Source organism: Entelurus aequoreus, linkage group LG27, assembly GCF_033978785.1.
Source record: "Entelurus aequoreus isolate RoL-2023_Sb linkage group LG27, RoL_Eaeq_v1.1, whole genome shotgun sequence".
NCBI lineage: Eukaryota > Metazoa > Chordata > Actinopteri > Syngnathiformes > Syngnathidae > Entelurus > Entelurus aequoreus.
The window spans coordinates 39648719-39671337 of NC_084757.1; the positions used below are offsets into that span (position 1 = coordinate 39648719).

The following is a 22619-nucleotide window of genomic DNA, read 5'->3' on the forward strand; positions in this document are numbered from 1 at the left end:
CTGATTCTGTGGAGGTAAAAACTGCATTAAGTTTGGTGGGACCAGATCATTGGTACTGGACTGATAGTGTGGAGGTAAAAACTGCATTAAGTTTGGTGGGACCAGATCATTGGTACTGGACTGATTCTGTGGAGGTAAAAACTGCATTAAGTTTGGTGGGACCAGATCATTGGTACTGGACTGATAGTGTGGAGGTAAAAACTGCATCAAGTTTGGTGGGACCAGATCATTGGTACTGGACTGATTCTGTGGAGGTAAAAACTGCATTAAGTTTGGTGGGACCAGATCATTGGTACTGGACTGATTCTGTGGAGGTAAAAACTGCATTAAGTTTGGTGGGACCAGATCATTGGTACTGGACTGATAGTGTGGAGGTAAAAACTGCATCAAGTTTGGTGGGACCAGATCATTGGTACTGGACTGATTCTGTGGAGGTAAAAACTGCATTAAGTTTGGTGGGACCAGATCATTGGTACTGGACTGATTCTGTGGAGGTAAAAACTGCATTAAGTTTGGTGGGACCAGATCATTGGTACTGGACTGATAGTGTGGAGGTAAAAACTGCATCAAGTTTGGTGGGACCAGATCATTGGTACTGGACTGATTCTGTGGAGGTAAAAACTGCATTAAGTTTGGTGGGACCAGATCATTGGTACTGGACTGATTCTGTGGAGGTAAAAACTGCATTAAGTTTGGTGGGACCAGATCATTGGTACTGGACTGATAGTGTGGAGGTAAAAACTGCATCAAGTTTGGTGGGACCAGATCATTGGTACTGGACTGATTCTGTGGAGGTAAAAACTGCATTAAGTTTGGTGGGACCAGATCATTGGTACTGGACTGATTCTGTGGAGGTAAAAACTGCATCAAGTTTGGTGGGACCAGATCCTTGGTACTGGACTGATTATGTGGAGGTAAAAACTGCATTAAGTTTGGTGGGACCAGATCATTGGTACTGGACTCTTGTAGTCCTGGTTAGTATTCATAGTAGTCACCATTCGCAATAGGAACATTTGATCAATAACCTTCTATTTACCTTTTTATAACCAATTATTTACCTTCTATTTAACATGTTGTACCTTCTTTTACCTTTTTATAACCAAGTATTTAATTTCTTTAACTTGTTTTACTTCATTTGACCTTTTATTTACCTTCTATTTAGCTTTTTACCTTCTTTTACCTTTTTATAACCATTTATTTACCTTCTTTAATTTATTTTACTTCATTTTACCTTCTTTTTAACTTGTACCTTCTTTTACCTTTTTATAACCATTTATTTACCTTCTTTAATTTATTTTACTTCATTTTACCTTCTATTTAACTTGTACCTTCTTTTACCTTTTAATAACCAAATATTTACCTTCTTTAACTTGTTTTACTTCATTTTACCTTTTATTTACCTTCTATTTAACTTGTTTTATCAATCAATCAATGTTTATTTATATAGCCCTAAATCACAAAAGTCTCAAAGGGCTGCACAAGCCACAACGACATCCTCGGTTCAGAGTCCACATAAGGGCAAGGAAAAACTCACAACCCTGTGGGATGTCAATGTGAATGACTATGAGAAACCTTGGAGAGGACCGCAGATGTGGGTGAACCCCCCCCCCCACCTTCTTTTACCTTTTTATAACCAATTATTTACCTTCTTTAACTTGTTTTACTTCCTTTTACCTTGTATTTACCTTTTATTTAACTTGTTTTACCTTTTTGTAACCCATTATTTACCTTCTTTAACTTGTTTTACTTCCATTTACTTTTTAAAAACCAATTATTTACCATATATAACTTGTTTTACCTTCTTTCACCTTCTATTTACCTTTTTTTAAACCAATTATATACCGCCTTTAACTTGTTTTACTTCCTTTAACCTTTTATTACCTTCTATTTAACTTCCTTTACCATCTATTATCTTTTGTTTACCTTTTTAGAACCAATTATTTACCTTATTTAGATTTTTTTTTTTTACCTTCTTTTAACTTATATTTACCTGTTTGACCTTATTTAACTTGTTTTACATTTATTTACCTTCCACTTAACTTGGTTAACCTTTTTTTACCTTTTATTTACCTTCTATTTAACTTGCTATACCCTTTACCTTTTATTTAGCTTATTTACCTTCTATATAATGTCTATTAACTTTTTATTTACCTTTTATCCAGCTTGTTCTACCCTCAATTTATCAATATTACCTTATTTTTACCTTTTATTTACCGTCTATTAACTTTTTGCTTTTTACCTTGCATTTACCTTCTATAGACCTTCCATTTTCCTTCATTTACCTTTTATCACCTATTCAACTGGTTTTGCCTTTAATATACCTTCCATTTACCTTCTTTTATTTAGCTTATTTTACCTTGTATTGACCTTCTTCTTTTTTTACCATCCTTTAACCTTCTAGTTACCTTTTATATACCTTTGTTTAACCTTCTATTTATCTTTTACTTTCTTTTACCATGTTGTACCTTCTATTTAACTTGTTTTCTCTTCTACCTACAATTCATTTACCTTTTACTTTCATTTACCACTTTTTACCTTCTATTCCATTATTGTAACTTTGTATGTGCCTCACTTTTTATACATTTGGATTAGTTTTAGCCAATAAATGATTAATTGAAGCAAAATAATGTCAATTGAAGCTTTTTTTTCCAGTGGAATGAATGGTTGTATTTATTCATTACAAGAGGCATTGATGATTGACATTTGCTGATTTGAAGGCAATTTCTAGGACTTAATAATGAATTATTATATGAATAATGACCTAATAATTTCAGGACTTAATAATGAATTATTATATGAATAATGACCTAATCATTTCAGGACTTAATAATGAATTATTATATGAATAATGACCTAATCATTTCAGGACTTAATAATGAATTATTATATGAATAATGACCTAATCATTTCAGGACTTAATAATGAATTATTACATGAATAATGACCTAATCATTTCAGGACTTAATAATTAATTATTATATGAATAATGACCTAATCTGCATGAATGAAATGACTTCTTTACTATGCACACAAATATAGTTGCTGAGGGTACGATCACTTTGAGTCTTCTTTTGATCATCTAATATTTTATTAATTAACAATAAGACTGCTCATATTTACACTCTAAAAACAATTAACATTAAGAATCTACAGGAAGTGATCCAGTGCACTGCTTGCATGATTCAGTGCACTGCTCATGTTTACACTGTAAAACTAATTAACATTAAGAATCTAATCATACATGATTCAGTGCACTGCTCATGTTTACACTGTAAAACTAATTAACATTAAGAATCTAATCATACCTGATTCAGTGCAGTGTAAAAAGAGGTGACTGCTGCCCTCTGGAGGCCACAGAATGCCAGTGCTTTTATTGTGAAGGTCTGACCTGCGTTTCCAGCTCCAACATCCTCTGGCGGTTCTCTCGCAGCTCGGCCTGAGCCTCGGCCTCGCGCAGCCGGACGCTCATCAGCTCGTCCTGCAGCTCGCTCAGGGCGTTCTTCTTGGGGCTTTCCCTCCAGCGGCCTGACGTGCGGGCCAGGTGGCGCTGAGGGGGCGGGGCTAGCGTCAATGCCAGGTGTCTTCCAGTGTGTACTGTTGCAGCAACGCACCTGCCAGTGGTCTTCCAGGTCTCGCACTTGCTGCCGCAGCTCCTTGAGGCCGCTGAGGGCCTCCGCCTCCCTCACCTTGACCGCCATCAGCTCCTCTTGGAGTCGCGCCACGTTGGTGTCGTCCGGCAGCGACGTGTTGCGCTAACAATACAAAATGACTATTGTGATAAGTACACCTCTGCAGGAGTTCAAAATATATCAACGTACAACAAAGAATAACTTGATTAACATTGTTTTTAATGCTTAACACAAAATATTGAAAGTGCATCACTTTGCCATAAATTGCATCCTCATTTAAACCATACACATTGTTTTACCATTTTATACTGAAAAATAAATAATACAAATAAACTAAATAATACATTCAGCAGCTAAATACATAAAACACATTTACCTAAAAAAAAACAACAATAAAATAAATTGTGCAAAATGAATAAAAATTGTTAATTGTTTTTTCATTGAAGAAAGCTGTTTTTATACTTGAGAATCCTTTTTCACTTACAGATAATAGTTGTTTTTTTACCCTTTCTTTGCAAGTAAAAGTATATGCATATTTTACCTGCAGGACTCTTTTTTTTTTTACTTGCGTAACGTTTTGACAGAAAAAAAAAAAAGTTAACATGCGAATCGTTTAATTGAATTTTTTTTTTTTTTATTACTTGCAAATCGTTTTTTTCTTGCTGAAAAAAAGTCTATTTTTTAACTTGTGACTCAGTTTTTAATTATTCAAAAGAAAAAAAGTTTCTTTTACTGGCAAATTGTTGGGCGTGAGTAAAACACTTTTGTGTTTGTGGAGTTTTGCCAGTCATTTTAATTGTCCATATTTGTGGCTCATTTTAAGCGGAGCTATTTGTGTTCATGTTTTGTTGCTATGACGACATCAGTCTGTCAGATATTTGTCCTGCTCCTCTAACAAAAAGCAAAAGCAGACATGAGTAAAAAAGCCAGCTTGATATCTTTTAGTTGAGTCCTGGTTTAGAGTCAAGTGGATCCTGCTGCTCGCTCACCTTCTCCATGTCCAAAATCTTGTCCTGCATCTCCCTGAGGGCGCACTGAGACTCCGCCTCCTTCAGCCTGGCCTGCACCAGCTCTCTCTCCAGCTGCAGGACCGCCTCCTCCGAGCAGCGCGACGCCACCTTCTGCCAACGACACGCGGGCGCACAAAAGTTTGAATGCCACGTCCGACCGCCTGCGCCTTTGCTCGGCAGCCATGTTGCCTCCTGCGCCATGGCTGCTTGTTGTTGTGTCAAACATAAATAATGAAGTCTTCTGATAAAAGAGCATGCAGTGAGCAGACGTGGCTGGGAAAGTGCCATCGTCCTTTTTTCTGTTCACGCCCGTTGCATCCCGCAGCTGGCGCTGCCCGTCGCATCCTGCAGGTGGCGCCACCCGTCGATGCCTGCAGGTTGTGCCGCCCGTCCCCTCCCGCAGGTAGCACCGCCCGTCGCATCCTGCAGGTGGCGCCACCCGTCGATGCCTGCAGGTTGTGCCGCCTGTCCCCTCCCGCAGGTAGCACCGCCCGTCGCATCCCGCAGGTGGTGCCGCCCTTCGCCGCCCGCAGGTGGCGCGCCCGACTCATCCCGCAGGTGGCGCAGCACGTCACATCCTGCAGGTGGCGCCGCCCGTCACCGCCTGCAGGTGGCGCCGCCCGTCACCGCCTGCAAGTGGCGCCACTCGTCACATCCACCGGGTGGCGCCGCCCGTCACCACCCGCAGGTGGCGCCGCCCGTCGCATCCCGCAGGTGGTGCCGCCCTTCGCCGCCCGCAGGTGGCGCGCCCGACTCATCCCGCAGGTGGCGCAGCACGTCACATCCTGCAGGTGGCGCCGCCCGTCACCGTCTGCAGGTGGCGCTGCCTGTCGCCGCCTGCAAGTGGCGCCGCTCGTCACATCCACCGGGTGGCGCCGCCCGACACCACCCGCAGGTGGCGCCGCCCGTCGCATCCCACAGGTGGCGCAGCACGTCACATCCCCCAGGTGGCGCCGCCCGTCACCGCCCGCAGGTGGCGCCGCCCGTCGCCGCCCGCAGTTGGCGCCGCCCGTCGCTGCCCGCAGGTGGCGCCGCCCGTCACATCCCCCAGGTGGCACCGTGCAGGTGGCGCCGCCCGTCACATCCCCCAGGTGGCACCGCGCAGGTGGCACCACCCGTCACGGCCCGCAGGTGGCGCCGCCCATCACGTCCCCCAGGTGGCGCCACCCGTCGATGCCTGCAGGTTGTGCCGCCTGTCCCCTCCCGCAGGTAGCACCGCCCGTCGCATCCCGCAGGTGGTGCCGCCCTTCGCCGCCCGCAGGTGGCGCGCCCGACTCATCCCGCAGGTGGCGCAGCACGTCACATCCTGCAGGTGGCGCCGCCCGTCACCGCCTGCAGGTGGCGCCGCCCGTCACCGCCTGCAAGTGGCGCCACTCGTCACATCCACCGGGTGGCGCCGCCCGTCACCACCCGCAGGTGGCGCCGCCCGTCGCATCCCGCAGGTGGTGCCGCCCTTCGCCGCCCGCAGGTGGCGCGCCCGACTCATCCCGCAGGTGGCGCAGCACGTCACATCCTGCAGGTGGCGCCGCCCGTCACCGTCTGCAGGTGGCGCTGCCTGTCGCCGCCTGCAAGTGGCGCCGCTCGTCACATCCACCGGGTGGCGCCGCCCGACACCACCCGCAGGTGGCGCCGCCCGTCGCATCCCACAGGTGGCGCAGCACGTCACATCCCCCAGGTGGCGCCGCCCGTCACCGCCCGCAGGTGGCGCCGCCCGTCGCCGCCCGCAGTTGGCGCCGCCCGTCGCTGCCCGCAGGTGGCGCCGCCCGTCACATCCCCCAGGTGGCACCGTGCAGGTGGCGCCGCCCGTCACATCCCCCAGGTGGCACCGCGCAGGTGGCACCACCCGTCACGGCCCGCAGGTGGCGCCGCCCATCACGTCCCCCAGGTGGTGCTGCCCGTCGCCGCCCGCAGGTGGCACCACGCAGGTGGCACCGCGCAGGTGGCACCGCGCAGGTGGCACCACCCGTCACGGCCCGCAGGTGGCGCCATCGCCCATGGCCGCCCGCCCGGTGGCCGTCCTTACCGCTTGCGGCTGCTGCTGCTGAAGCTGCCCGATGGTTGTGTTGGCCTGCTCCAGCTGAGCGCTGACCTCCTGGCCCAGCTGTTTGACCGTGGCCAACTCCCGCTTGACCAGGTAGTTCTCCTCCGCCTCCTGAGCCCGCGTCACTTGTCCCTTGTGGGACGGAGCGAGCGAGGACGCAGAGAGGGCAGGTAGAGTGAGCAGGACAGGAAGAGAGAGTCAGAAGAAGGTTGATAACACCGGTGTGGGCTTGCTCCCCTCCTCATTGCAAATATTTACATAACACTGACATTCCTTTGTGCTGGAAAAATGTCACTTTTTGCCGTTACAGTTTTTAAGTTAGTGTAAAAAACATTTTGTGACTGGTGTCGTCCAGACCCCCCCACCCCCTCTACACATTTGTGCTACACTTATTTGTCTAATGTTATTAACGTGTTATTATTCAGAGCCAGCCTTGTTCAAATCCTAGCAAACGTGTCCCAAATGTTTGTGCTGCCAACAATTTATAGAGTTGTATAGTTAATAACTATTATAGTTAATAACCTCCCCCACCGAGGCACAATCTCTGCAAACATCTTTTGGTTGGCTCATTTATGAAATCATAACATTTTGTGTTCAGTAGTTTTCAGTCCACACAAGCAGAAACACTGTGTGTATTTCTTGTGCTATCTTTTGTATTTGCTGTGCTATCTTTTGTATTTCTTGTGCTATCTTTTGTATTTGTTGTGCTATCTGTTGTATTTGTTGTGCTATGATGCCATCTTTTGTATTTGTTGTGCTATCTTTTGTATTTGTTGTGCTATCTGTTGTATTTGTTGTGCTATGATGCCATCTTTTGTATTTGTTGTGCTATCTGTTGTATTTGTTGTGCTATAATACCATGTTTTGTATTTATTGTGCTATCTGTTGTATTTGTTGTGCTATAATACCATGTTTTGTATTTATTGTGCTATGATGCCATCTTTTGTATTTGTTGTGCTATCTGTTGTATTTGTTGTGCTATAATACCATGTTTTGTATTTATTGTGCTATCTGTTGTATTTGTTGTGCTATAATACCATGTTTTGTATTTATTGTGCTATGATGCCATCTTTTGTATTTGTTGTGCTATCTGTTGTATTTGTTGTGCTATGATGCCATCTTTTGTATTTGTTGTGCTATCTGTTGTATTTGTTGTGCTATGATGCCATCTTTTGTATTTGTTGTGCTATCTTTTGTATTTGTTGTGCTATAATACCATGTTTTGTATTTCTTGTGCTATGATGCCATCTTTTGTATTTCTTGTGCTATGATGCCATCTTTTGTATTTGTTGTGCTATGACGCCATCTTCTGTATTTGTTGTGCTATGATGCCATATTTTGTATTTGTTGTGCTATCTTTTGTATTTGTTGTGCTATGATGCCATCTTTTGTATTTGTTGTGCTATCTTTTGTATTTGTTGTGCTATGATGCCATCTTTTGTATTTCTTGTGCTATGATGCCATCTTTTGTATTTGTTGTGCTATGACGCCATCTTCTGTATTTGTTGTGCTATGATGCCATATTTTGTATTTGTTGTGCTATCTTTTGTATTTGTTGTGCTATCTTTTGTATTTGTTGTGCTATGATGCCATATTTTGTATTTGTTGTGCTATCTTTTGTATTTGTTGTGCTATGATGCCATCTTTTGTATTTGTTGTGCTATGATGCCATCTTTTGTATTTGTTGTGCTATGATGCTATCTTTTTTATTTGTTGTGCTATGATGCCATCTTTTGTATTTGTTGTGCTATCTTTTGTATTTGTTGTGCTATGACGCCATCTTTTGTATTTGTTGTGCTGTGACATTTACAAAATATTTCTGTGTTCACAACGTATATATCTGCGGAAAAATATTATTTTCTTTTAAATTTGGCGTGTGCGGCTTATAACTGGTATGCTCTATAGTCGGGAAAATATGGTATATTTTTAAAAATTATAATGAACAGAAGAACAAGTGTTTGGGACAAGTTTAGGGAGATTTAAACAAGTTGTGGGGAATAATACTTTAATAACATATTAGTTGTTGTGCAATACGGAGGTCTGTGTTTTTATGCTTTGTTTCCCTAATATGTTGTTTAGTTTTTCATTTCCTGTATGTAAAAAGCTGCACTGCAACAGGGTCATTGTGGTATAATAGAAGTCTATCCTATCCTATAACAGACAAAACATGTCAGTGTCATTTGAATATTTTCAAGGACAAGGGGGGCCTACTAATTGTAGTAATGGCAGCATTTTTTACAGTAGGCTGCCCCCTAGTGGCTAACATTGTAAAATACATGCTGGCTTCTTCAGTTGAGTTCTGTTGAATTTCATTCTGATTATTTCATGCATGGTTATTTCATTGAAATAATCACTAAGCACCAATTAACCCTAGGACTGGAATTATACTTAGCATGCGGTGCTACAGAGGCAGGCGGGGGAAGGGGACAAAGAAATAAAAGTACCTGGATCAATCTATCTGCCAAGGAAGCACTTTCCTACAAAACACAAATATGGAGAAGAGAGCAGAGACACACCAGAGGACACTTTATAGCACACAAGATCACTGGGAAGAACTTCATTCTCCCTGTTGCCATGCCAGCTGGGGGAGGAGCTAGCGGGAGTGACATGACATGAGTGGGAGGAGCAAGCGTGAGTGACATGACATGAGTGGGAAGAGCAAGCGTGAGTGACATGACATGAGTGGGAAGAGCAAGCGTGAGTGACATGACATAAGTGGGAGGAGCAAGCGGGAGTGACATGACATGAGTGGGAGGAGCAAGCGTGAGTGACATGACATGAGTGGGAAGAGCAAGCGTGAGTGACATGACATAAGTGGGAGGAGCAAGCGGGAGTGACATGACATAAGTGGGAGGAGCAAGCGGGAGTGACATGACATAAGTGGGAGGAGCAAGTGTAAGTGATATGACATGAGTGGGAGGAGCAAGCGGGAGTGACATGACATGAGTGGGAGGAGCAAGCGGGAGTGACATGACATGAGTGGGAAGAGCAAGCGTGAGTGACATGACATGAGTGGGAGGAGCAAGTGTGAGTGACATGACATGAGTGGGAGGAGCAAGTGTGAGTGACATGACATGAGTGGGAGGAGCAAGCGTGAGTGACATGACATAAGTGGGAGGAGCAAGCGGGAGTGACATGACATAAGTGGGAGGAGCAAGCGGGAGTGACATGACATAAGTGGGAGGAGCAAGCGGGAGTGACATGACATAAGTGGGAGGAGCAAGTGTAAGTGATATGACATGAGTGGGAGGAGCAAGCGGGAGTGACATGACATGAGTGGGAGGAGCAAGCGGGAGTGACATGACATGAGTGGGAAGAGCAAGCGTGAGTGACATGACATGAGTGGGAGGAGCAAGTGTGAGTGACATGACATGAGTGGGAGGAGCAAGTGTGAGTGACATGACATGAGTGGGAGGAGCAAGCGTGAGTGACATGACATAAGTGGGAGGAGCAAGCGTAAGTGACATGACATGAGTGGGAGGACCAAGTGTGAGTGACATGACATGAGTGGGAGGAGCAAGCGTGAGTGACATGACATGAGTGGGAGGAGCAAGCGTGAGTGACATGACATGAGTGGGAGGAGCAAGTGTGAGTGACATGACATAAGTGGGAGGAGCAAGCGTGAGTGACATGACATAAGTGGGAGGAGCAAGCGTGGGTGACATGACATAAGTGGGAGGAGCAAGCGTGAGTGACATGACATGAGTGGGAGGAGCAAGCGTGAGTGACATGACATGAGTGGGAGGAGCAAGCGTGAGTGACATGACATAAGTGGGAGGAGCAAGCGTGAGTGACATGACATAAGTGGGAGGAGCAAGTGTGAGTGACATGACATGAGTGGGAGGAGCAAGCGTGAGTGACATGACATAAGTGGGAGGAGCAAGCGTGAGTGACATAACATGAGTGGGAGGACCAAGCGTATGTGACATGACATAAGTGGGAGGAGCAAGCGTGAGTGACATGACATAAGTGGGAGGAGCAAGCGTGAGTGACATGACATAAGTGGGAGGAGCAAGCGTGAGTGACATGACATAAGTGGGAGGAGCAAGCGTGAGTGACATGACATGAGTGGGAGGAGCAAGCGGGAGTGACATGACATAAGTGGGAGGAGCAAGCGTAAGTGACATGACATAAGTGGGAGGAGCAAGCGTGAGTGACATGACATAAGTGGGAGGAGCAAGCGTGAGTGACATGACATAAGTGGGAGGAGCCAGCGTGAGTGACATGACATAAGTGGGAGGAGCAAGTGTGAGTGACATGACATAAGTGGGAGGAGCAAGCGTGAGTGACATGACATAAGTGGGAGGAGCAAGCGTGAGTGACATGACATAAGTGGGAGGAGCAAGCATGAGTGACATGACATAAGTGGGAGGAGCAAGCGTGAGTGACATGACATAAGTGGGAGGAGCAAGCGTGAGTGACATGACATGAGTGGGAGGAGCAAGCGTATGTGACATGACATAAGTGGGAGGAGCAAGCGTGAGTGACATGACATGAGTGGGAGGAGCAAGTGTGAGTGACATGACATGAGTGGAAGAGTCCAAAAAAAGGCCCTGAGCTTCCACGGACTGGGGGTCAGTGACAAAAAGGTGGTGGGAGTTACAAGATGGAGAGCGATGATCTTCTCGTTGTAAACACCCGCTTCATGCTGCAAACTACACGGTGCAGCCCGGCATGCACGAACACACCATTAGTAATGACACGGCCCCCCCGCTGGTCCCCCGACGACCACGCATGGCCAATACTTTCAGCTGGGTTAGTGCGAGAGGAGCTCACCTTCTCCAGCGTGTCGATCCTCTGCTTGAGGAGGCGATTCTCCGTCCGCAGCCTCTGCAAAGAAGGCAGGAAGTGACATCATCCGTCACAGAACACGTGGCGTGGCGGACACTCACTTTTATCTCCACCTGCTCCTCCATCTCCTTGCTTTTGATGCTGGTGTACTCCTTCTCCAACCTTGGGAGGCAAGACCAGAAGGTGAAACAGGTGGTGTCTCTAGTAACTAAGTACTAAAGTACTTTTTATTTGAGGTGCATGTGAGTCAACACACACAAGCAGAAACAGTGTGGAGACAAGAGGGAGAATGGACCTACAGGTTGGACACACCTTCTCCTCATTCAATGTTTATGTTAATGACTATTTACATTGTAGGTTGTCACATCACAACTATGAATGAACACATGTGGAGTTATGTGCTTAACAAAAACATCTTTTATATTCTAGTTTCTTCAAAATAGTTTGCTCTGATTACTGCTTTGCACACTCTTGGCATTCTCTCCATGAGCTTCAAGCACACCTGTGAAGTGAAAAGCATTTCAGGTAGACTACCTCTTGAAGCACATGATTGACAATGTAAGTTAAAACCGACAAAATGATAGACAATGTAAGTTAAAACTAACAAACTGATAGACAATGTAAGTTAAAACTGACAAGATGATTGACAATGTAAGTTAAAACTGACAAGATGATTGACAATGTAAGTTAAAACTGACAAAATGATAGACAATGTAAGTTAAAACTGACAAAATGATTGACAATGTAAGTTAAAACTGACAAAATGATTGACAATGTAAGTTAAAACTGACAAGATGATAGACAATGTAAGTTAAAACTGACAAAATGATTGACAATGTAAGTTAAAACTGACAAAATGATTGACAATGAAAGTTAAAACTGACAAAATGATTGACAATGTAAGTTAAAACTGACAAAATGATTGACAATGTAAGTTAAAACTGACAAACTGATTGACAATCCAAGTTAAACTGACAAAATGATAGACAATGTAAGTTAAAACTGACAAAATGATTGACAATGTAAGTTAAAACTGACAAAATGATTGACAATGAAAGTTAAAACTGACAAAATGATTGACAATGTAAGTTAAAACTGACAAAATGATTGACAATGTAAGTTAAAACTGACAAACTGATTGACAATGTAAGTTAAAACTGACAAACTGATTGACAATGTAAGTTAAAACTGACAAAATGATTGACAATGTAAGTTAAAACTGACAAACTGATTGACAATGTAAGTTAAAACTGACAAAATGATTGACAATGTAAGTTAAAACTGACAAACTGATTGACAATGTAAGTTAAAACTGACAAACTGATTGACAATGTAAGTTAAAACTGACAAACTGATTGACAATGTAAGTTAAAACTGACAAAATGATTGACAATGTAAGTTAAAACTGACAAAATGATAGACAATGTAAGTTAAAACTGACAAACTGATTGACAATGTAAGTTAAAACTGACAAAATGATTGACAATGTAAGTTAAAACTGACAAAATGATTGACAATGTAAGTTAAAACTGACAAAATGATTGACAATGTAAGTTAAAACTGACAAACTGATTGACAATCCAAGTTAAACTGACAAAATGATAGACAATGTAAGTTAAAACTGACAAAATGATTGACAATGTAAGTTAAAACTGACAAAATGATTGACAATGTAAGTTAAAACTGACAAAATGATTGACAATGAAAGTTAAAACTGACAAAATGATTGACAATGTAAGTTAAAACTGACAAAATGATTGACAATGTAAGTTAAAACTGACAAAATGATTGACAATGTAAGTTAAAACTGACAAACTGATTGACAATCCAAGTTAAACTGACAAAATGATAGACAATGTAAGTTAAAACTGACAAAATGATTGACAATGTAAGTTAAAACTGACAAAATGATTGACAATGTAAGTTAAAACTGACAAAATGATTGACAATGTAAGTTAAAACTGACAAAATGATTGACAATGTAAGTTAAAACTGACAAAATGATTGACAATGTAAGTTAAAACTGACACAGTGATTGACAATGTAAGTTAAAACTGACAAAATGATTGACAATGTAAGTTAAAACTGACAAAATGATTGACAATGTATGTTAAAACTGACAAAATGATAGACAATGTAAGTTAAAACTGACAAACTGATTGACAATGTAAGTTAAAACTGACAAAATGATTGACAATGTAAGTTAAAACTGACAAAATGATTGACAATGTAAGTTAAAACTGACAAAATGATTGACAATGTAAGTTAAAACTGACAAAATGATTGACAATGTAAGTTAAAACTGACAAAATGATAGACAATGTAAGTTAAAACTGACAAAATGATTGACAATGTAAGTTAAAACTGACAAAATGATAGACAATGTAAGTTAAAACTGACAAAATGATTGACAATGTAAGTTAAAACTGACAAAATGATAGACAATGTAAGTTAAAACTGACAAAGTGATTGACAATGTAAGTTAAAACTGACAAAATGATTGACAGAGACCAAATCTGTCTGTAGGTGGGCGGGAGAAAATAGCCAATCACAGTTGCATGTGGGAGAGGAGCGGGGGGAAAGCACCAATCAGAACTACCCATCCATTTTCTACCGCTTGTCCCTCTCTTACTTGAAAACAAAGTACTTTGTAGTACACCATGATGAAACTAGTTTATTTCTTCATAAATGCACACATCATCTTGTTTTATTTAGTTTGGCCTTCATGATCAAATGTACACATTACATTTGAATAGTTACAATGTTATTGAACATAATATTAAAATATGATTTGTGTAAGTTATGCACTCCAACAGTTCATGTTTGTAAATAATGTAACACTGAATTATAGCAGTTCTCAATACATCCTTAATATTAAGAGTTGAGCATTAAATACATGTTTATGTTCCATTTCCATCACTTCCTCTTGAATAAATACAATTATTTGAAGACAAAGTGTACATGGAGCTCCTTTGCTGCGCTCTACTATTGTCATAATACACTCTCTTGAATGCAGGTGTCAGATATTAACTCTACTATTGTCATAATACACTCTCTTGAATGCAGGTGTCAGATATTAACTCTACTATTGTCATAATACACTCTCTTGAATGCAGGTGTCAGATATTAACTCTACTATTGTCATAATACACTCTCTTGAATGCAGGTGTCAGATATTAACTCTACTATTGTCATAATACACTCTCTTGAATGCAGGTGTCAGATATTAACTCTACTATTGTCATAATACACTCTCTTGAATGCAGGTGTCAGATATTAACTCTACTATTGTCATAATACACTCTCTTGAATGCAGGTGTCAGATATTAACTCTACTATTGTCATAATACACTCTCTTGAATGCAGGTGTCAGATATTAACTCTACTATTGTCATAATACACTCTCTTGAATGCAGGTGTCAGATATTAACTCTACTATTGTCATAATACACTCTCTTGAATGCAGGTGTCAGATATTAACTCTACTATTGTCATAATACACTCTCTTGAATGCAGGTGTCAGATATTAACTCTACTATTGTCATAATACACTCTCTTAAGATGCGAAAAGCAGAGGAGCATGTTGGGCAGCGCACACACACAGAGTACTTACAAGCAGACACAGTGTGTAGACAGAAAAGCAGAGGAGCATGTTGGGCAGCGCACACACACAGAGTACTTACAAGCAGACACAGTGTGTAGACAGAAAAGCAGAGGAGCATGTTGGGCAGCGCACACACACAGAGTACTTACAAGCAGACACAGTGTGTAGACAGAAAAGCAGAGGAGCATGTTGGGCAGCGCACACACACAGAGTACTTACAAGCAGACACAGTGTGTAGACAGAAAAGCAGAGGAGCATGTTGGGCAGCGCACACACACAGAGTACTTACAAGCAGACACAGTGTGTAGACAGAAAAGGGAGAATGGAAGCATTTTGGTGTAAAAAGTCAAGTTAAAGGTGAAGTATGGGTATGGGGACAAGCCTTCCTTCTAGGATGATTGTATGATTGATGAAGTCAGCTGCAGTCTTCTCCTGCTATCTAGGCAGCGTGTTAAAGTCTTTCATGACAAATGTGGCTTCTTACTTCTTCATCTTCTTGGCGTTGTACTTGACTTGATACGCCGCCTGGATGACTTTGTCAGGTCCGCTGTCCAGCTGGTGCGGGACCACCCTCTGGAAGTGCTGCGGTCAGGGAGCACAAGCTGCGTGAGTTCCAGGAACAGCTTCCTGTGGGCGGGGCCTGCTTTCCTACCTGCAGCATGCCCTCCATGTCCAGCTGGATGAGCTCCGCCTGGTTCATCTGCAGGATGGCCAGGCCCACTCGGAACACGATCTCCAGACCCTGCCCAGGGACGGCCTGGTTAGTCGCTAATGCCCAACAGTTCCCAGAGCCTTGGAGAACCCACCTCATACATGAAGATGTCAAAGATCCTGGTGGCCGCGGGCAGCGGGAAGCAGGTGAGGAAGATGGTGAGGAACCAGGTGGAGGCGTACATGGAGGTGTGGAAGCTCTGTGCCTGGAAGTGCAGGTGCAGCTCCGGCAGATGTTCCTAGAGGGCAGATGTTTACCTGGGGCCACCGTGCCAAGGTCTGTCAAGTGCTCTTCCTACCTGGATCATGCACTCCAGCTGGTACATGCAGAGGCCCAGCTCCGCCATGCTGGGCTTGAAGAGCTCTCGTAGTCTGTAGTCCTGCATCAGCTTCACAAAGACGCAGAAGGCCTCCTCCTCTGGCATCTGACATTTCAAAACAACGACACTTCACATTTGGGGAATGTCCACATCCAATATTCCTAGCCATCACATATTATATTCAAACAAGTAGTGAGCGTTTGGCACACTCACTAGCTGTATTGACACTGTTAAAAAAAGTCGCCACATGTTTGACTTGGTACTTTATTGTAATACATTCTGCACAAATAGCAGTGCAGAAATAAATATGACATGTGCCAAATAGTCAACTGGAAAATAACAAATGTTCCCTTTTCTTAGTTCCATTTCTTTCAATAATGGCGGCAAAAACTCCACGTTTCCAACTTCGAAAGAAAGATAAAGTTTGGCGCTTCCTGCCCAACGACACAGCAGCTGTATCAGTCACCTTTCTTAAAGTGACACACACATGCTTCAAGTGTCCTTCATTGAACAATCTTACAGTCTGAAACAGCACACACATGAAATGATCACACATGCCAAGTCTCCAAGGCGGGAAACACCCAGTAACAAACGTGTCCGCATCGTTGGACTTGCTGTGTCATGAGCTTACTGTAACTTAAACTAGTCTTGTGAACTGATGTACTTAAAGTGAATAAAGTAGTGCAAAAAAAGATTGATTTCTTTGCCATGTTTGTGTAAATAAATACTGTGTTGTCAAGTAACCTTTATGTCATCTTTTACAAGATATTGTTGTTTGAAAACCACTACCTGGCAGGGCGGGCGGGCGCCATCATAACTGCTGGAAAACTATTTGAGGGTCGTGTGGTGACAATGAAATATCTTACTTGTTCAGACACTAATGTGTTTATACAACTTTAGATTAGAGTATGTCCTTTCTTCATTTGGAAATGCCTTAATGGCTCTTGTTTTCATGTTAGCATATAAGCTAGCGAGCTGGCGCCAGTCAGTCCATAAGTTTATAAAAGTGCAGTAAATCACGTTTTTCCGTTTAAAACGATAAAAGGTGGCTCAGAAGGAAGAGCGGCCACGCCAGCTTCCTGGTTTGAATCCAGCTTCCGCCATCCTAGTCCTGGCATGGCAGCTCTCGCCAGCCGTGTGTCAACACCACGTGGAATGTAATGAAGCGCTATATAAATGGAGACCATCCCTAGCACCTATAACTCCTTGCTAGACTTCTTTCTTCACTCGGGGTGAGGTTGGATGAGCGGTACCTGCATGAGCAGCAGCCCGACGATGAAGGCACTTCCTTGGCAATAACCCACCTCGCGGTCCACCAGAGAATACGCCTGAGCAGCAAAAGGTGCATTGCAACATTTAGCAGGCTTGAAACAATCCAGGAGTCAAAGAAATGACGGCAACACCTTCATGACGTTGAAGAGGACCTCCTGGCCCAGGCTGTCCTTCTCCTTGAAGAAGTCGTGCTCCGGGTAAGTGCGGGCGATGTCTCGGCGAATCAGCTTCTCGCAGGGCGACGTCATCTTCAGGAGGTCCGAGTACTGGTCCTTGATGGCCATGTTCTGGGCGTTGCATAGCAGCTGCCACACGATGGCCCGGAAGTGGTGCGGGATCCCTTTTACCACCAGATCCTGGGGAAAGGAGGTGCATCAGACGGGACAAATGTGCTTCTACTTTCTTTCTGGCGCTAAATAGGTCTGGCGGCGTACCCCAGAGATCAATACTGAGCCCAAAATTGTTCTCACAAAAGGACTTAAAGTGAGCATTATTTGCAGACCATGTTCAGGAGAGAGCACAGAGGTGAGTGGGAACACTCCCATGCTGAAGTTGAACTGGAATGCTGACACAATGTAGTAGGAATGGAAGAAGGTTGGAATGCTTTGAATGTTGAACAGTTTCAATTTCCAGGAACACTTGAATTTGGTTTGGAACTTGGGAAAGAGTTAGTTAGAATGTCCAGGATGAGTGAAAAGTGTGTTTAAATAGCTTGAAAAATGTGGGAATTGTGCAACTTGGAAAAATGTCCCATTCATTTCAATGGGAACTTCCTGGAAATTTGGGAATTTTGGGAAAGGCGGGATATTTTTGAAAATGATTAGGATCATGAATGTCCTGAATGAGCTGAATTGGTTGGTGTTGGAATTGTTTAAATCGGTCAAGAAATGTTGGAGTAGTAACAGTTTTTAATTGAAAAATGGTATTATCAATCAATCAATCAATGTTTATTTATTACAGAGTTTCAGGAAAAGCAAGTTCTTAAACCAACTTGCTTTTTTGTTCTGACTAAAAGGAATGTTTTGACAGTGGAACGCTTGAAATGGCTTGAAAATGTGAAAGGAGTCATCGCACTAACAAAGGTTGGAAATAAGGTCAGAAAAAACAGGAATTCCTTGAAATTAGTTGAACGTGGAAAATTGGTACTGTATTTTTCAGACTATAAGTCGCACTTTTTTCCATAGTTTGGCCGGGGGTGCGACTTATACTCAGGAGCGACTTATGTGTGAAATGATGAACACATTATAATATTATTGATGTCATTCCCGTAAGAGACTAGACGTATAAGATTTCATGGGATTTAGCGATTAGGAGTGACAGTAAACGTATAGCATGTTCTATATGTTATAGTTATTTGAATGACTCTTACCATAATATGTGAGGTTAACATACCAGTTGGTTATTTATGCCTCATATAACGTACACTTATTCAGCCTGTTGTTCACTATTCTTTACACATTTTAAATTACCTTTCAAATGTCTATTCTTGGTGGTGGATTTTATCAAATACATTTCCCCCAAAAATGCCACTTATACTCCAGTGCGACTTATATATGTTTTTTTCCTTCTTTACTATGCATTTTCGGCCGGTGCGACTTATACTCCAGAGCGACTTATAGTCCGAAAAATAAGGTAGAGTGAATTTCCAGGATGAGTTGAATGTGTTGAAGGTGGAATGGTTTGAATCGGTGGAAAAATGTGGAAGTTTGAACAATGGATTTCCTTTGGAATGGGGAACATGTCCCCAAAAAGTAGGAATTATAGAAAATACAGAATTTTTTTTAATAATTGTTGAAAGGGAGCACACAATTCCTGAAGAGGCTGAATATTTAGAAGTTAGAACAGTTTGAATCGGATAAAAAAATGTGGAAGTTGTGGAACTTTGAAAAAAGTCCCATTCTTTTCAATGAGTTTCATTGAAATTTGGGAATTTCGGGAAAAGCTGGAATTTTTTTGAAAATGCTAAAACATTTGAATGTTGTTAATGACGTTGGAATTTTTCAAATTGGTGGAGAAATGTTGACAACTGTGTACAAACATGAAATACTACTGGAACATGTTTTCAGTCAGTAAGATGAGTGTCTTATCAGTGTGGTGGATTACTAACTCAAAAGCTAACTGGCTAATACTGTAGCATGCCAGTGTGGTAGTACGCTAGAAAAAGAGTTCCTCAGTGTTGCTACAGTTTGTCATTACACAGGTTACACCACATCAATGAAGTATTGTTGGCGGTTTTTCAAAGCATTTTTAAAGTGATTCAGAAGTACAATTGATCGCTAACATTAGCTGCATTGCTAGCTACTTGGAACAAGCTGATTTTTACATGTTAGAATGCAAAAAAACAAAAAAAAAAGGATTGCGAACGATAGGCAAAATGTAAAAAAAAAAGTGCAGTTCCCCTTTAAAAGTTAAAACATCTGTATGCACGTACAACACTTCAAACCTTCAGCATGTCACTGTGTGGAATTAAAGTATGGAATGGATTGTTAAACTCTTTCAAGTCCAAGTATTTACAAAGTACAAAGAAGAAGAATCCTGATGAACAATGACATCATCTTATTCATCTCATCATTGATCATATTCATCACAACTGTATTGACCATTTATGATCATCTTATTCATCTCATCATTGATCATATTCATCACAACTGTATTGACCATTGATGTCATTTCTCTTACACATTCAGCACAGGAAGCCAACAAACTAATGTGAAAGAAATTGCTCCAAAGTGGAAAATAAGCTCAACTTCTTCCTACTCCTTTTCGGACATGTTGTTAACTGTATGCACGTTCCAAATAAATCAAAGCAGTCCTGGATGACTTGATAGAGATGAAGAAAAGGTGACTAGCATGAAGAACAAAGTCTGGATGACTTGATAGAGATGAAGAAAAGGTGACTAGCATGAAGAACAAAGTCTGGATGACTTGATAGAGATGAAGAAAAGGTGACTAGCATGAAGAACAAAGTCTGGATGACTTGATAGAGATGAAGAAAAGGTGACTAGCATGAAGAACAAAGTCTGGATGACTTGATAGAGATGAAGAAAAGGTGAGAAGCAGGAAGAACAAAGTCTGGATGACTTGATAGAGATGAAGAAAAGGTGAGAAGCAGGAAGAACAAAGTCTGGATGACTTGATAGAGATGAAGAAAAGGTGACTAGCGTGAAGAACAAAGTCTGGATGACTTGATAGAGATGAAGAAAAGGTGAGAAGCAGGAAGAACAAGTCTGGATGACTTGATAGAGATGAAGAAAAGGTGAGAAGCAGGAAGAACAAAGTCTGGATGACTTGATAGAGATGAAGAAAAGGTGACTAGCAGGAAGAACAAAGTCTGGATGACTTGATAGAGATGAAGAAAAGGTGAGAAGCAGGAAGAACAAAGTCTGGATGACTTGATAGAGATGAAGAAAAGGTGAGAAGCAGGAAGAACAAAGTCTGGATGACTTGATAGAGATGAAGAAAAGGTGACTAGCATGAAGAACAAAGTCTGGATGACTTGATAGAGATGAAGAAAAGGTGACTAGCATGAAGAACAAAGTCTGGATGACTTGATAGAGATGAAGAAAAGGTGAGAAGCAGGAAGAACAAAGTCTGGATGACTTGATAGAGATGAAGAAAAGGTGAGAAGCAGGAAGAACAAAGTCTGGATGACTTGATAGAGATGAAGAAAAGGTGACTAGCATGAAGAACAAAGTCTGGATGACTTGATAGAGATGAAGAAAAGGTGACTAGCATGAAGAACAAAGTCTGGATGACTTGATAGAGATGAAGAAAAGGTGAGAAGCAGGAAGAACAAAGTCTGGATGACTTGATAGAGGTGGAGAAAAGGTGAGAAGCAGGAAGAACAAAGTCTGGATGACTTGATAGAGATGAAGAAAAGGTGGCGATCAGGCAGGATGTCAGTGAGGCCTTTCCTGCTGACACTTCTCATTTTGCAACTTCCTGTGCTGACTCTGCTTAGTCCTGCACGTGATCCTGCATCTGCTGGGTCCTGGGGCATCTGGGCCAGAGGTTGACTTCCCAGGGCCAGTTGGAACAAGCACAGATGGTGCAACAACTGTGACATCATCAGTAGGTGGTGCCTGAGTACAGCTCTGTTTCCCGGGCCACTACACATCCACCCATAGGGGTTTTTATCAGGGCCGATACAGATACCGATTATTAGAAGTTCAAGGAGGCCGATCATCGATATTTGTAGCCGATGTAGTAAAAGTTATTCCAGATGAATATTACATGTCAGTAAACATCTGGACAAGCCTTTAAGTTGTTGTTTTTACACATAATGTGTTTATTTGATCATGAAACACCTTTACTAGGTGCATCAACATGTTAGTTGTAAATATGGAACATCTCCTGGGAAAATAGGACATTTGTCTACATCACAACAACTCATCTACTCCACTTGATGGATTTAATACATTGTACGTTTTCTCATGAAATATTGCAATAAAAACTATTCTGGACTCCTTCACCTAGATTATAGTTCAGATGTTTTTCAAGATGGCTGACATTTCTTCTTGGATGTTCCACAGAGTATGACAATGTGCCCTATAATCATCTCCTATTTGTCAAGATATTTACAGTCTGTCACCTTCTTGGATGGAGCGTGAAACCTTCAATGATCCCTCACTCCGTGTGTTGCCAGGCTTGTCAAGCGGACGCCATCGCAAACAAAACGGAACCAGGAAAAGAAGGACAAAAACTGGCTTCCCCAGCCAAAAATGGTAGTTTTGACAGGTAAGCAGAAGAAATGACTGCCCAGCGACCAAGAAGGAGAGAAAGCAAGGAATGAAAAAAGGGAACAGGACTGCTGCTTGAGCACTGGTTATTATAGTCTACTAGGGTTGTACTATATACCACTACTAATGAATGAGCAGTGGTTATTATAGTCTACTAGGGTTGTACTATATGCCACTACTAATGAATGAGCAGTGGTTATTATAGTCTACTAGGGTTGTACTATATACCACTGCTAATGAATGAGCAGTGGTTATTATAGTCTACTAGGGTTGTACTATATACCACTACTAATGAATGAGCAGTGGTTATTATAGTCTACTAGGGTTGTACTATATACCACTACTAATGAATGAGCAGTGGTTATTACAGTCTACTAGGGTTGTACTATATACCACTACTAATGAATGAGCAGTGGTTATTATAGTCTACTAGGGTTGTACTATATACCACTACTAATGAATGAGCAGTGGTTATTATAGTCTACTAGGGTTGTACTATATA

At 42.3% G+C, this 22619-nt stretch overlaps 1 protein-coding gene across 6 annotated transcripts in view; it reads right to left on the reverse strand.

Annotated features, from left to right (window-relative positions):
- Positions 1–22619, reverse strand: part of LOC133644617 (ecotropic viral integration site 5 protein homolog) — a 69002-nt gene that overhangs the window by 16692 nt on the left and 29691 nt on the right. For 4 of the 6 annotated variants that reach the window (XM_062039269.1, XM_062039266.1, XM_062039267.1 and 1 more), the window contains 13 exons: positions 17510–17734; positions 17360–17434; positions 16086–16211; positions 15882–16025; positions 15728–15817; positions 15560–15657; positions 11573–11633; positions 11457–11510; positions 9125–9157; positions 6663–6812; positions 4619–4750; positions 3612–3752; positions 3389–3547 (listed from right to left, as the gene is read on the reverse strand). In XM_062039269.1, coding sequence (XP_061895253.1) covers positions 3389–3547; positions 3612–3752; positions 4619–4750; positions 6663–6812; positions 9125–9157; positions 11457–11510; positions 11573–11633; positions 15560–15657; positions 15728–15817; positions 15882–16025; positions 16086–16211; positions 17360–17434; positions 17510–17734 — 1488 coding nt within the window. The remainder of the gene's footprint in view (positions 1–3388; positions 3548–3611; positions 3753–4618; positions 4751–6662; positions 6813–9124; positions 9158–11456; positions 11511–11572; positions 11634–15559; positions 15658–15727; positions 15818–15881; positions 16026–16085; positions 16212–17359; positions 17435–17509; positions 17735–22619) is intronic. The other 2 variants (XM_062039268.1, XM_062039270.1) reach the window with 2 other exon arrangements.